The sequence below is a fragment of the Cydia fagiglandana genome, chromosome 16 (assembly GCF_963556715.1).
Source record: "Cydia fagiglandana chromosome 16, ilCydFagi1.1, whole genome shotgun sequence".
NCBI classification, from domain to species: Eukaryota; Metazoa; Arthropoda; class Insecta; order Lepidoptera; family Tortricidae; genus Cydia; species Cydia fagiglandana.
The window spans coordinates 1,121,230-1,137,932 of NC_085947.1; the positions used below are offsets into that span (position 1 = coordinate 1,121,230).

The 16,703-nt window shown below is 38.1% G+C and overlaps 1 protein-coding gene across 3 annotated transcripts in view; it reads right to left on the reverse strand.

Moving 5' to 3' along the window:
* Positions 1-16,703, reverse strand: part of LOC134671696 (phospholipid phosphatase 3-like) — a 130,722-nt gene that overhangs the window by 36,337 nt on the left and 77,682 nt on the right. For all 3 annotated transcript variants that reach the window (XR_010099256.1, XM_063529525.1, XM_063529526.1), the window contains exon 2: positions 9,089-9,173. Coding sequence is in view for 2 of the 3 variants with exons in the window: in XM_063529525.1 (XP_063385595.1) it covers positions 9,089-9,173 (85 nt within the window). In the remaining variant the exon portion in view is untranslated. The remainder of the gene's footprint in view (positions 1-9,088; positions 9,174-16,703) is intronic.

The window sequence follows — 16,703 nt, forward strand, 5'->3', positions numbered from 1 at the left end:
CATCTACTGAAGATGCCTCGTAGAGAGGCGAAACACATGTCGAGTATTGTTCGTTTGGTGGCGCTTTGTTATATTTTTGTGCCGTATTTATTTTTGCGGTGGGAGCATTAATTGCATGTAAAAATACGCAAGTAAGTATAACGGGATTATCTTTAATAACTTAGCTTTAATTTCTACAGTAGGTATTTAATACAAATTTTGCAAGTTATTAAGGTACCTGCCATACATATCACACCCCCGATAAAGTAGACATTTTTGTAGAATGCCTCTACGGCTGTTATGCGTGTGGGGCCGAAGTCATGTTTCATGTATAGCGAGCTGCAAAAGTGCATATCCACTTTATGAATGGAGTTCGTTCAAAAAGTGGATATACAAAACTGTACAAATTTCGATAAATACATGAAATTATGTCTGCCTAAAAATGGCGTGACCTAAAATTAGTCACCAAAACACATGTCCTATATCAATTGAGTCCATCACTCCATAGACAACAGTAGAGCTAGTATCTATGTGCAATGGCCTCTGCTAATTACCTGCGTGAAACGAAACGCAAACGACAACTGTCATGTTACACTTCGAATAATAAAACACATTCGATTCTCAACGTTATGCTAATGGAATAGAGTGTTAATGGTTGTTTTTGGACGGTAAAATAGTTTTAAAATGAGGTCAGATGCACTGGAACGCTAATTTAATAAAACTGGACACGTTTGCAGGTATTTTATGCATAGAGAATGCCAAGTGTTCTATAATACAATTTATTACTTACATAAATAATCCGTAAGGAGTTTGCAATTTATTTGCGAAACGTTCATTAGTTAAAGGTCATTTAAATTTGTTTTGGTTGACATTTAAATATAGAATTGTTTCAGAAAGTTTAAAGGTTACAGGGGCAGTAGAAATTAACACATTCAGTACCGAAAACCCGACTGTCGGGTATTTTATGATTTCGTTTCCTGGCGATTCGATAGTCGGGATCGTGGTAGATACTACTGCTTTATATGACGAAATTGTTGTAACCTGGCGCGGACGTCTTGTTTGGCTGGGTGGCAATGAATGTAAGTGTTAATACAAAAGAACATATTAAAATTCCTCAAAAACTTTGCAGATAGTAGTAGTATAAACATAGATACCGTAAAATGGGGTGAGTAGGGTCAAAACTGAAATTCAAACCTCGATAACATTTTATTTTTACATATGAAAACTGAATGGTGTATATAATAAGTGTTCCGGACGTTTGTATTTTAGTTTTTATTTTACTTTGGGTAGTTCCATTTCATAAATTTGACGATAAAGAGGAAAACCCACCTCACCCCGTAGTGCCTCGTATTTGGGGTGAGAGGGTTTTGGATACAAAGGTGACTTTGGAAGATTGTTGGATCGATTTTTTTTTATTATGCGTATTACTATAGCTCCATTTTAAATTGGAATACATTATTTTTGTAGCAGTAGCCTTAAAATCCCTTCTCAGCCCCTTCTCAAACCTACTTTCCCCATTCATTACCCACCTCTCCCCGCGGAACTTACTCACCCCGTTTTACGGTAGGTACTATTTACGATAAGATATATAATTGAAAAAAATATGGATGTTATATAATTAAATAAAGTTAACGAACGGACTTTAAAACATTTAGTTAAACAATTCAACTTTAACCGGTTAGTAATCATATTTCACAAATCAGGGAAATAATACTAAATCGCCTAAGGGTACTAAAATATTACCGTTGTCTTATGATGAAATTCTTAGTGTGGTTTGAGATTTAAGGACAGGTTAACCAAACTGTTAGTTTAGTACAGTACCTACTTATTTATTATTTTATTTCTTTTATGTCGTTTAGTTTAATACGGTATTTATTATTTTATTTCTTTTATCATTTAGTTTAATACTGTATTTATTATTTTATATCTTTTATATCGTTTAGTTTAATACAGTATTTATTATTTTATATCGCTTAGTTTAATACAGAATTTATTATTTTATTTATTTTATGTCGTTTAGTTCAGTTCTGATTTATTTCTGCTCTCCGTATAACAATTGCGTGAGACTTGGCTAAGACTCCATTGTTTTGTAGTGCTTATTGCCTCGAGTAAATACGCAGAGGACCGGGAAACGGTGTCAATAACATGTATACATAACATTCATTGAAGTCGATGTTTCCTCTGGGAATTGAAGCGAGTTTATAAAACATTTACCTATATGTGAAGTGGCAATGGGCAGGCCACATTGCACGCAGAGAAGATGGCCGATGGGGTCGAAAAGTGCTCGAGTGGAGACCACGGACTAGCAAGCGCAGCGTAGGATGTCCACCCACAAGATGGACTGACGACCTTGTTAAGGTTGCCGGAAGACGCTGGATGCGGGTCGCTTCCAACCGGCACGTATGGAGATCCAAGGGGGAGGCCTATGTTCAGCAGTGGACGTCTTATGGTTGAGAAGATGATGAAGATGATGATATGTGATAAAATCAGCGATGTGAGTGATGTGAGTAACGAGGAAATTGACAGATACAGCAATAACGACGCTGCAACTATAGTGAAATTGCAGATTGCAGTTGACATCTGAACGACACATTTGCAGTTTATATACATGACTAGCGACTCGCCCCGGCTTCGCGTGTGTTAACAAATTATACACCTAAACCTCCCTCAAGAATCACTCTCTCGATAGGTGAAAACCGCATGTATATCCGTTCAGTAGTTTTTGAGTTTATCGCGAACAAACATACAAACACGTAAACATACAGACGCGGCGGGCGATGTGTTATAAGGTGTAGTGATATTGATATATGTTATCGTAGTCAAAAGTATAATAAGTACGAAAATGTAGGCATTCTTAGTAGAAGGCATTGGCACCCAATCTCAAAGCTGGCATTCTGATAAGTAATGTAATTTGAAGTGCATGAACACATGCAATATCCAGCCCTAATTGCTAATGATGATTATGCGTTCAAGTGAGTGACTGAGTGAATCAAGTGTGCAAGTTTCTCAGAACTTACTTAAGGATGACTCACGTTAGACCGGGCCGGGACCGGGCGCTTCGTTTTCTATGGAAAGCACCACGTGATCACTGATCAGCCGTCATAGAAAATAACATGTCGGACGCCCCGGTCCGGGCACGGCCCGGTCTAGCGTGAGTCATCCTTTAAGCAGCGATGGTATAAATATAGACGGAGCCATATCACCATAAGTTCGTTGTAAGTACAGTCAGCCAAAAAAGTGGTCTACCACTTTTCGACTCTATCAATCAGATGATAGACCACTTTCTTGGCTGACCGTACCTACTTCAGTTAATCTTAGTCTATGATGAGAGGCGATATGCTTAGTCAACGATGGGAATACGATATTCCTCTTAGAAGGCATGGCACCCGATTTCAAAGCCAGAGGGCCTACGGCGAACCATGTTCGACGTGTTGCCTCTTTGTCGCACTTGTAAATTTGTACGTAAGTGTGACAGGGAGGCAACACTCTGCATTCTAGCTGATGTAATTTAAAACTGCTCGTGTGCGGTCCTAATTAGCGATAATGATTACTAATGACTTTGTTTTGCTCTGGAATTGTAACACTCCATTTATAATGTATTAGATTTAGATACTCAAGAGCAATGGAATCGGGTCCCTTTTTATACAGTATGTAACTGAACGAAAAACAATTACTCAAACCCGTTACTGTTTAGGTCATATTGAGCAACTTTTACTATGGCACCAACACCGAACACTTTGAAAAAAAATTGGATGTTTCATACATTTTGCTGGTCTGATGTTGAAATTTCCTATGGGAGAGCCAATTTTTTTCGCGATTTCGGGGTTGGTCCCATAGTAAAAGTTGCTCAGTATGACCTAAACATTAACGGGTTTTGAGTTATTGCTTTTCGTTCAGTTACATACTGTATAATTTTAAACAAAAATCTAAGATGAAAGGAAGTAAATATCATCTTTTTTTTGGCTGGTGGAATCCCACCTTAAAACATCAAAATCCTGGGGTATAGGTACATAAAAAGTGTGTTTACATAGGTTTACTCCTAAGGACACAGGTAATATTATGGCAGTCATATAAGGCGTTGTTTACCCAACGTCAGTGTCACCATGGGTGGTCGACACTTGACACCTGTCGTGACACCGCATGACATACGACACACGCAGTCAGGCACACAAGTGTTAACGAGTATAGTCGCACCAAACAAAGTTTGCAGCGGATTTGATAGCCCACGCAGTGTAAGTGTTATGTATACGTCATAATTTAATAGAAGTTTGAAGTTTAAAATGACATTTGCACTGCGTGGGCTATCAAAATCGCTGCAGACTTTTTACGGTCTGACTATATCTCCGGACCCGGACTACCCGCGTAGAAAAATAATAGTGTACAACTGTACACTGTGTATAGCTGCTAAATTGCATAGATAAATTATGAATGAATTTATTGATAAATATTTATACTTACCTCGTATACCGGGTGTGGCCTGTAATATGAGCAAAAAATTAAACTGTAGGCTGTAGCTCCTCATACTGACCAACATTTGTTCAGCGACTTTTAAAAATAACTTGTGGTTTGATTTTTATTACACTTTAAAGTTTATTCGAAGACGCAATGTATTGCAAATTTTGTTATGTTTAAGGCATGACAAGCAACGTCAATCACAATGACATGGCGTGGCGATGGCGTCCATTGAAGATAATATTTATTTTGTATGAAAAATAGGGAGTCTAAATATTTCATAATTTTTAAAAAGTTGTTGAACAAAAGTGTCACCGTTTGAGGAGTACAATTTATGTTTTAATTATTTGCTCATGATACAGGTCACACCCGGTATACAATCTCGTCGATGGGTTTTGGATTGCTACGTGAAAGGAAGGCTAATTGTTAATCAACACATTTAACTTACAACGCTAATCTTCCAATAATTATCATATTCCAATAAATAAAGTATCTTCTTGCAATAATTTTAATATGATTTTGCAATAAGATAAGCCTTAAATGGCAAAGTTATGTTTAATGATCGGTAATGTGATACTTAATCGTCATTTTATTTTCATCGTAAAAAAATATAACAACCTTTAATATTTACTTTAATTTAATTGCTTGTACCACTGTTTGTAATCACTAAGGGCCCCCCCACATCTAGCGTCTTTCGAGCGTCGGCGTCTACAATTCTATGGCCGCTGCTCGACGCAGCGTCGACGCAGCGTCGACGCAACTGCGCAGCGACGTCATTTTCCATAGCGCTGACCAGACGCCGACAGACGCCGACGCTCGAAAGATGCTATAGATGTGGGGGGGCCCTAAGTAGTCATGATTATAAATAAGTACCTAAGTTCGGCATTATTTTCTTAAATACACGTGGAAATATGACAAATTAAGGATCTAGGTTGGTTGGTATGGTTCTAGGTTAAAATACATCCAAGTTTTAAAAAGCTTTTAGCGTTAAATATCGTTAAGTCGGTTTTACACTTTAATTGGCCGTGTGCGCTAAGCGTGTAGATTACAGACATTTTATCGAATGTACCTACATGTTAAAGTTAAGAACTAGCGTGTTAGTATTTTATTTATAGCAAGCCCTAACCTGGTTCCCTCATTAGAAATAGCTGTAAATGCTCATACAGAACCGGTTTCTAATTGAAGTTGGATTAAAATGCGCAGAAAGTATTATACTTACCCACCGACTAACTTTAAGTAGGTATATCTATGTACATGTTGTTAATTTTTAGGGTTCCGTACCCAAAGGGTAAAACGGGACCCTATTACTAAGACTTCGCTGTCCGTCCGTCCGTCCGTCCGTCCGTCCGTCCGTCCGTCCGTCCGTCCGTCCGTCCGTCCGTCCGTCCGTCCGTCCGTCCGTCCGTCTGTCACCAGGCTGTATCTCACGAACCGTGATAGCTAGACAGTTGAAATTTTCACAGATGATGTATTTCTGTTGCCGCTATATAAACAAATACTAAAAACAGATTAAAATAAAGATTTAAATGGGGCTCCCATACAACAAACGTGATTTTTGACCAAAGTTAAGCAACGTCGGGAGTGGTCAGGACTTGGATGGGTGACCGTTTTTTTTTCCTTTTTTTTTTGCATTATGGTACGGAACCCTTCGTGCGCGAGTCCGACTCGCACTTGTTATAAAAGAGATATATTGCAGCTATTGAGTTATAATAGATTTCAATGTGATTAAATATATTTGAGCGACAGAAACGCATTGGTATCACATTTTATATAGTTTTGAATACTTAATTCTAGATTTGGTATTTGTAAAATATGAATACCTATTTATGTCATAGAAGTTGAACTATGGAATTACGTTATGTTATGCCTGATGCGGTATTATAGTATTTTTCATGTATTAGCTTATAGTTCGTTTTTTTTAGCATTAGAAAGAACTCCACAGAAGCAAGCGTGCAGTTTTTATCAGGCTCGTTATTTGTTAATAATTATTGAATTATCTAATGTAGCATGGTCAATACATATAATTTACTTCAAATTATTACCGCTAAAAGTGCCGGATTTGGAACCACAAGCTTACTTCTGCGAAGTTCTTTCTAATGCTAAAAAAAACGGACTAGGTATATGGTGTTCATCTCCATACAATATACAAAAACGCTAATTATACAAAATATGTATTGAGATGACAGCTAGGACCCAAGCTATAAAAATACTATTATATTTATGTATTTGAATCATCGCTAGTACTTTTGTGCACGAGTATCTCAATGCACAAGGGATGACATAGTCTGTAAGGTTATCTATCCGGTTTATCTTAAACGTAATAGATGTAATTGATATGAGTGCCGATTCGTTATTGAACATAATGTTGTTGTCGATTGATGTTATAATTTGTTAGAAATTTAAACTTATCTATGTGACATTATATCGTCAGGTTTTTGACTTATAGATAACAAAGAAAAATGCTAGCTAGATACTGTGATAATAGATTCAGTCATTTTGACTTTTATAATGACATAATTAAACTGTAGGCACAGAATAAATAATAGTACTAGGTAGAGAAGACTCACTCTCTAACAAAGCGCGTCTGTTACGATCAGGACAGATATGGCCGCTAGGTGGCGACAGCGCCACGCGCGGCTTATGGTTAACCACCAAAATGGGTGTGGAACGGATGTACTTTTAGCTACCTGTAGCAAAGCGACGAAATCGCGAAATGAGCGACGCTTGCAGATTAGGGCATCAAAGATTTAATTGAATTTTCCAACCCTAAAATTGATGTTACTTGAATTAAACATTAAAATCGCATTACAAAATAAATTGATTGATTGATATAGTGATATCACCCACGTCAACGTCATCAATGAGTTCGGTCAAAAACAAAATGACACATTTTTAGTAGCATTTTTCATATTTTAAGCTATATGTAAAAATTCTTAAATTTTTTTAAGCTGCGTTTAAAGGTTGACTCACAACGGTCCGGGCCCGGACCGGGACGGCCAATACTTCAGTTTTTTATAGACCGGTCCGCGTTCGAGCGTGACTGATCCTTTAGAACTATGTTTGTAATTTTTTTCTATAGAGCGAAAATGAAGAAATCAGGGTTCGAATCGACGAAGTTACTAGAGAAAGTCCTCGAAATTGCTATTCATATTTTTGGAAACTGTATTATACTCTATGTATAAAAACGCTACGGATTTTCAAAAACCCTGCTGACTGAAGCTTGACTAGGTAAAGTCAGACCGTAAAAAGTCTGCAGCGATTTTGTTAGCCCACGCAGTGCAAGTGTCATTTTAAACGTCAAACTTCTATGAAATTATGACGTATAAATAACACTTACGCTGCGTGGGCTATCAAATCCGCTGCAGACTTTTATTGGTGCCACTATACAGTGCAATGTTTTGAGCGGTGTCGATTCGACTCGACTCGACTCGATATCGAATCGCCACGTAGTTTGACTGTGGTTTGACTTAGTTAGATCATCAGGGCCACTAATGAATACCGATGATGTCGTGTGCTCGACTTATTATAATATTCTCAGGTCAACGACCCCTCATGTCAACTAGTTTTTTGTTGTACCATTGTATTATAATTGGTTATAACAACACACATGTAATACGTCGTCGTACTTAGCTGTGAATTAATTGAGCTTATGTAAATAAAATATATGGGCGTTGGATGTAAACTTGAAAGTCACCTGAATGTCTCACTCCGCGATTTCGTCGCTTTGCTACAGGTAGCTAAAAGTACATCCGCTCGGCCCCAATTTTGGGGTTTGCCATAAGCTGCGCGTGGCGCTGTCGCCACCTAGCGGCCATATCTCTGCTGATCGGGCCAGACGCGTTTTGTTAGAGAGTGAGTCTTCTGTACTAAGTACTATTATTTATTCTGTGCCTGAACCTAGGGTTACCAGGCGTCAGGAATTTTACGACACGTTACGATTTACCTTTTCGCCGTTTTACAGTAGGTACATATGGCCCTTTAAATTTTCGATATAGGTATGAACTAGGGTTGCCAACTTTTTTTTGGAGGAATATAGTATTTTCCAGAATAAGGCATCAAAAATATAATACTTTTAGATAAAATACTAAACACGAGTGTAATACACGTTTAATCGGAAATATAGTATTTTAGCGTACTATATATTTTTCCAAAGGTATATAGTACAGAGAGCCAAAATATAGTACAATACTATATAATATAGTACGGTTGGCAACCCTAGTATGAACATACCGGGTATGGCCTGTAATACGAGCAAAAAATTAAACTGTAGGCTGTACTCCTCATACTGACCAACATTTGTTCAGTAACTTTTAAAAATAACTTGTGGTTTGATTTTTAATACACTTTAAACTTTATTCTGAGACGCAATGTATTGCGAATTTTGTTATGTTTAAGGCGTGACAAGCAACGTCAATCACAATGATATGGCGTGGCGATGGCGTCCATTGAAGATAATATTTATTTTGTATGAAAAATAGGGACTCTAAATACTTCATAATTTTTTAAAGTTGTTGAACCAAAGTGTCACCGTTTAAGGCGTACAATCTATGTTTTAATTATTTGCTCGTATTACAGGCCACACCCGGTGTGGTAATTACCGACCCAGGGCGGTATAGTAGCACCACATGTACTGTAAAATATATATAAAAAGACTTACCAAGCAGCAGTATGGGTAGGTCTATGAGCAGATGCCACCAGTAGCTGTGCCGGGCCTGCATCTCCGCGGGGGCCGGGGGGACGGTCTGCAACAAACAAACAAACATTCAGTCGTATAGTTCAGGGTCATTGCGTGTACTAGTCGCCTTAACGCTCACTATATCAACTCCACACCACTGCAACACCAACTCAACTGACTTTAACTCTATTCTCTCTACAGCTACCTGCAAAATATCCAGCAGTCCGTTTTCTACAAGCTTTTATTTAACTTGCAATGTTTGCAATAAGTTTGTATTATGATCGACCAGGGGGCCGATTTTAGAATTTCGACCACTCAATTTCGTGTATTTCGTTCAATAATATCTCCACCACTAGGCATTTAAATTCTACTAATAGAATTGAAATCGAGTGGCCAATATCACTAGATTCCAAATTTCGATCACACGTAATTCAAAAATTAGCATTTCGCCGTTTTCCACCGATTTTCGAGTGACGAAATCGAGCGATCGAAATTCAAAAATCGGTCCCCTGATCTAATACTTAATAGTTTGATATCGCCCATTGAAACAAAAGTACAGTCAGCGATAAAAGCTTGCATCATAAATAATTATATTTTTATTTAAAAAAAACCTTATTACATGCTTGCGCTCTTCGTTGTGCAAGGTATTATTGGTGATTTTACTCATTTCATATATTCCATGAATCAATCAAAAGAATGTAACGTTACGTAAACGTCATTGTTAACTTCAAAGCCATTGTTACGCGTTATGTAAGTAAAAACAGCGTGGCTGAATAACTAGAATTAAAACCTTTCTTCTGTCCGAATATAGGTTTTATGTTACAATCATTTCATAGAAAATTTCGTAACACTGTTTCATTGATATAGCTTACAAATAAAACTATTGGAAACGTTAATTTGATATTTTTAGGGTTCCGTACCCAAAGGGTAAAACGGGACCCTATTACTAAGACTTCGCTGTCCGTCCGTCCGTCCGTCCGTCCGTCCGTCTGTCACCAGGCTGTATCTCACGAACCGTGATAGACAGTTGAAATTTTCACAGATGATGTATTTCTGTTGCCGCTATAACAACAAATACTAAAAACAGAATAAAATAAAGATTTAAGTGGGACTCCCATACAGCAAACGTGATTTTTGACCAAAGTTAAGCAACGTCGGGAGTGGTCAGTACTTGGATGGGTGACCGTTTTTTTTTGCTTTTTTTTGTTTTTTTTTTTGCATTATGGTACGGAACCCTTCGTGCGCGAGTCCGACTCGCACTTGCCCGGTTTTTTTAAGAAACAACACAGGACCGGGATCAAGGCGAGTCGTGATAGCAGGCCAAGATATACTTTTTGGTTTACTGCGCCAGAGAAGGAAGTAATTAAGGAGCGTTTAAGCATATACATTATACCTAAACTTGTACAATAGGTATAATACAAATACTCTTTATTGCACACCTCAATAGAAGAAAAAAAAAAACAGAAAAATACAGAAACCGGCAACCTTCAAATCAAGAGTGAACAGGCACCTTCTGGGCGAGCTCGCTCCATCGTAGGATTCGTAGGCCACGTCTACGCCTCGGCTAGTCTGTGGCCATGAGTAAGCCCATTCATAATAATAAAAAAAAAAACAGAAAGAAAACAGCAACACAATTAGAAGTAGGTAAACAACAACCGTTCTTAAATGTCGCTAAAAAGCGTAGTCAGACCGTAAAAAGTTTGCAGCGATTTTGATAGCCCACGCAGTACAAGTGTCATTTTAAACGTCAAACTTCTATGAAATTATGACGTGTACATAACACTTACACTGCGTGGGCTATCAAATCCGCTGCTGACTTTTTTGGTGCAACTATATCGTATGTAGAAGTTTAATTTTTCTGTAGACACTAGAGTCTAATAGAGGAAACTAATTGTGACAATAAAATTCGATGTATAGGTATTAGGTGCCGTCACGCTACGCGATTATTATGCCATTTAGGGTCCCAGCTAAATTGGTTGTTCAATACTATAGTTCGTTTTTTTTAGCATTAGAAATAAGGTAAACAATCTTGACGTGTCTTTTAATTGAAAAACACATTTTAAAAATAAGTTACGGCAAATATGTATTACGAATCTAATACGATCGTTTATATTCTTCTGCTTTCATAAGCAATCGTTTTTGATTTTTAAAAAGCGTTTTTCAATTAAAAGACATGTCAAGATCGCTTACCTTCTTGCAAGTTCTTTCTAATGCTAAAAAAAACGAACTATAAGCCTGTATTATGGAATGTCCAATTTAGCTAGAACCTTAATGGCTCAACAATCGCCGATTATGACGTACATAACTTCGTTCAGTATTATCCCTTTAAATACCATATTTAGCATCATGACGAACATAAATCTAGACACGCGGCAGCGTGTCAAGCCAAGTTCAAGCAAAGGAACTGGCTAGCCAGCGCCAAGTGTAATATTACACGAACCACTTGGTGCCACTTTTGACCCTTCTATAACTCAAAACATCTTTGACGTAAACACATAAAACTACGTGTGTTTAATTATATCCATAAGGATATCTAGAAGCCCAAATTTCATGAAGCTAGCTTAAACGGTTATAAAGGTATGAAGGTCAAAAAGTCGTAAATTTTAAGACTGACTTATGACTTATAGTACCTAAACCTAACCTACTTCCAGATGACCTAGAAGGATGAAATTTGGAATCCAGCTTGGTTATTGTGTGTAACCGTAGGAAAAAATCTAAAAATAAAATAAAGTTAAAAAATAGGGGGGGTCCCCATACAAAAAAACCACTTTTTATTGGGACTGACATATAAGTACCTAAACCTAACCTACTTCCAGATGACCTAGAAGGTTGAAATTTGGAATCCAGCTCGGTTATTGTGTGTAACCGTAGGAAAAAATCTAAAAATAAAATAAAGTTTAAAAATAGGGGGGGTCCCCATACAAAAAAACCATTTTTTATTGGGACTGACATGTAAGTACCTAAACCTAACCTACTTCCAGATGACCTAGAAGGATGAAATTTGGAATCCAGCTCGGTTATTGTGTGTAAGCGTAGGAAAAAATCTAAAAATAAAAAAAGTTAAAAAATAGGGGGGGTCCCCATACAAAAAAATATTTTTTTATTGTAGCGTTGGAACCGTTACAAGCAGACATTTGAAACTACCCCAATATATGTATTATTATATTTTCTATATTAAAATAAAGTTTAGTAAAAAAAATAAGTGGTGTCCCCATACAAAAAACTTGTAATACGCTCTAAACAACCGGCCAACGGTGTGTCGTCGGCGGCGCGCGGCACCACATAATTATACAAAGAACAGAAGTAAAAACCATACAGCGGAAACACAAGAAAAAACATTAAATCTCAATACCTGCCTAGTTTTCTTTACAAAAAGTATTGATATCCCACCAAAAACATAAATGTAAAAAAGGAGAGCCAAGTTCAATACAAAAATTATGCTTGGCTGTGGGGCTCGCCGCAAAAAGAATGGAGATCTAAATGAGTGCCACTGCCAAGTTCTATGCAAAATCCAAATATGTATTTATAGGAACAAAATAACATTGTGAGATCTTAAAGTAGGTTAGATTTGCCTTGGCCAGGTTTTATCAGAATTACAATATAAATAAAATGATTGATATAATGAAAACTGGCCAAGTCAAATCTAACCTACTTTAAGATCTCACAATGTTATTTTGTTTCTATAAATACATATTTGGATTTTGCATAGAACTTGGCAGTGGCACTCATTTAGATCTCCATTCTTTTTGCGGCGAGCCCCACAGCCAAGCATAATTTTTGTATTGAACTTGGCTCTCCTTTTTTACATTTATGTTTTTGGTGGGATAAACTTAACACGACAACCGTTCACTACCCACCTATTAACTCGCTAATCTGATCATAAATAGCGTTAAAAACTACATCAAGCTGACACGATATACTTAACACTATTTAATACATATCTAAAAGGACGTATGTCCTGCATACTATCTATTAAATTACGTCATTTTTACAATAGATTGCTCAAATCTAATAATAGAGCGTGTAACGTGTCCGTTACTTTCGTTGAGTTTCGTGTCGCCATTTCTATTTTACATGCGCATGCGTTCGCGTGCCATCGCAAATGTCATTTCAATTATAAGTCTTACCACAAGGAGATATGGTCTATTAATAGGGGGATGGATTGTATGGGCACCGTTAGTGGCGACAATGATAAGTGGTTCGCGAAAGTAGGACCTAGCCAGGGATAGAGCGTTCAAAAAGATTTGCCCCAACTATTAACCTAACCTAACTTATTATTATTTTAGCCCTGGAGGGTAACTTTAGCCATTGAGATTTACTCGGTCCAGCTCTTTTTCTTTCGGTGAGCGGGAGCTCGTTACGCTACGTCTTAGAGTGACATTCCATTTCCAACTGCAGCTGCAATACTGTTCATTTTACTATGGAAACGCGTCGCTGTCATTGTCAATTTCCATAGTAAAATGAACAGTATTGCAGCTGCAGTTGGAAATGGAATGTCACTTTTACGTAGGCGAACAACGCGCGAACGCGGCGCGGCGCGGCGCGGCGAAAGCGGCCGCCGCCGCGCCGCGCCGCGCCGCGCCGCCTGACATTCGCGTGCAAATCGCGCCGCACCGCGTTCGCAACGAGATCGCTTACGCTACGTCTTACGTAGGCGAACAACGCGCGAACGCGGCGCGGCGCGGCGCGGCGAAAGCGGCCGCCTCCGCGCCGCGCCGCGCCGCGCCGCCTGACATTCGCGTGCAAATCGCGCCGCACCGCGTTCGCAACGAGATCGCTTACGTAGGACACTTCTATGGGCATCAAAGGATTGATTTCGCCGCGCCGCGCCGCGCCGCGTTCGCGCGTTGTTCGCCTACGTAAGACGTAGCGTTACGTAGGACACTTCTATGGGCATCAAAGGATTGATTTCGCCGCGCCGCGCCGCGCCGCGTTCGCGCGTTGTTCGCCTACGTAAGACGTAGCGTTAGCACGTCCACATTGCTCGCTTGCCCAGGTGCGACTAAAGACAACTTGTACAATTTGTCACAAGGTGAGCGCTTCAATTTTATAACGTCTATGGGCCCGATTTGGATTTTGAAATAGACATCTATTAGATATCTTTTAGACATCACCAAGATACGATAACGATATGTTTAAGATCTAACCTGTCAAATTTGACATTTGCGCGATTCTCTTGACCGATTTCCACAGGAAATGACTTAGAAATCCAATTCACATCTAATAGATATCTTACTCTATCTAACGTAAAAGTGACATTCGTTGCCCGAATCGCGCTGCAAAAGATATCTAAACTATACATATCTAGAATGGATCTAGTACGTGTCGTCTCTTGTGAATATCTTGAAATTCGAATACGGCAGTATAACATATCTTAATTTACAATAAATCATTGGTATTTAGCATGTCTAGCAGTTACGAAGACGATTATAAGTCTTCGATAATTCAGTCAGCCGCATCACATGTCACAGTCCCATTAATATTAAACAGTAAGAGATCCGCTTGGCACATCAGCAACGTATGTACAGAATGGTTAGCAGGTCATTAGTGTCAAACTTGCATGTGCAATATGTGCATATTATGCTTGACAATCGATTTTGTTGAACGAGAGCCATCTTATACCTTTATTCTTGTGTATTTACTTATTTATATATTTGGGAGATCTCGGAAATTGCTCTAACGATATCTACAAGCTATGGTTCTACAAGTTAGCTATCTCCGGCAGTCTTTTCGTCGTTGGATTGATCATCGGCATAACGTTTCGTATCGGGGTTTTCGGGGGCAAAAAATCGATTTAGCTACGTGTTATCTCTGGGAAAACGCGCATTTTTGCAACATTGTGAGTGTAGTTTTTATTCAAGTATAAATCGTTTATGATAAAGTCTAACGAAACTTACCTAAGATACGGCTACCAGCAGTTTGACACTGACATATTTCGCTAACGTGTGCGTAACTTACTTTCTATGCATCTCGCTTATACTCGCATATTGGTGCGAACGAGATGTACGATAGCGATATATTTAAGATCTAACCTGTTAAATTTGACATTTGCGCGATTCTGGAGATACTCTTGAACGATTTCCACAGGATATGACTTAGAGATCCAATTCACATCCAATAGATATCTTACTCTATCTAACGTAAACGTGACATTGGTTGCTCGAATTGCGCTGCAAAAGAGAACTAGTTGATATCTAAACTATAACGTATCTAGAATGGATCTAGTACGTGTCATCACTTGTGAATATCTTGAAGTTCGAATATGGCAGTTGGTATCTTAAAGTTCGAATTGGGCAGTAGGTTCATGACGCTACATGTATTACGCACACTATAATATCTCTACGCCAACGTCATCAGTCATAACATAACAATCACTTATCCTATTCAAGCAACCATGACTAAAGTGGCATGTCATTGACAGTTTGACAGTTCCTAACAAGGCTTGACAGCTACGGCGGCCATATTGCGAACGCATTATTATGCTAGCTGTGATCTAGGGTTTATAATTATTGTAATTAATATTTAATGAAGGCAATGTTGGTGGAAAAATTCGTAGTTATTACGCGCTTTATATAGTCTGTACCTTTAGGTATTTAAAAAAGAGTAAACAAAATCTACCCTCAAATGGCTTCTTAAGCTAGTTGAAGGTAGATGAAAACATTACATGATCAAAATACTCGTAATGTAGGTTAAAGTCAGATCGTTCAGTGACAGATCCAGGTGGTTTTGTATTTGGTTGGGTAATCAATAAATGTTGTAACTTCCCGAAAACGTCACCTTTTGATGTTACAGTTTTAGGGCTACAATCCCGAAGAGAATTAAGCCTCTACTGTCCGTCCGTCTGTCAGTGGGTTTATCTAAAGGACCGTACAGGTAGACAGACAGTTGAAGTTTTTACAAAATGTGATATTTTAATATGCCGTTGTCTTATAATATTTAGATAGGTATTTTATGTTTGTAAACTGTGTGAATATATGTAATTATGTATAGTATTGTATTATGAATAGTTCTTTATTTTGGTAATTAAATAGGTACAGACATTTACAAACTTATAAGTAGGTAAATATAAAAATTAAGGGTAACTCGTACCTAGAACGCTGCTGGCGTTCCCTCTTTGCCAGGGCTCGGAAACCGTTCTCAACGCTCAAACCGGTTTCGTTCATTTGCCCGAGAACGAAATGGATTTCGTTTCCGTTTGCGGTTACCGGTTAAAGAACTGTTCTTTTGAAATAACAGTTTACACCAATTACGTTCTCGTTTCGTTCTTGAGGAACGAAATAAACCGGTTAAATTGAAAACGTCGCAGCAAGATAAAATGAGTATTATTATTTGTAACCGGCAGAATATCAGGCAGCTCGAAAAAGCGAAGCGTATCGCAGCGTAGGAATTCTTTTGCGTCCTGCAGTACGCTGTGTGCGCGCAAATAAGTTATTTTGTTTATTGTTTTTTTTTATTACTTTTCTACTTATTAATTAATTAGTGTTTGTATGTTACATGTTTTTTCCTGTTTGTTAATAAATAGTTTCAGATGAGTTATTTTATAATTTTAATTTAATATTTATTTTTTATAGCAGCTTTAGATTGATTATAGAAGAAG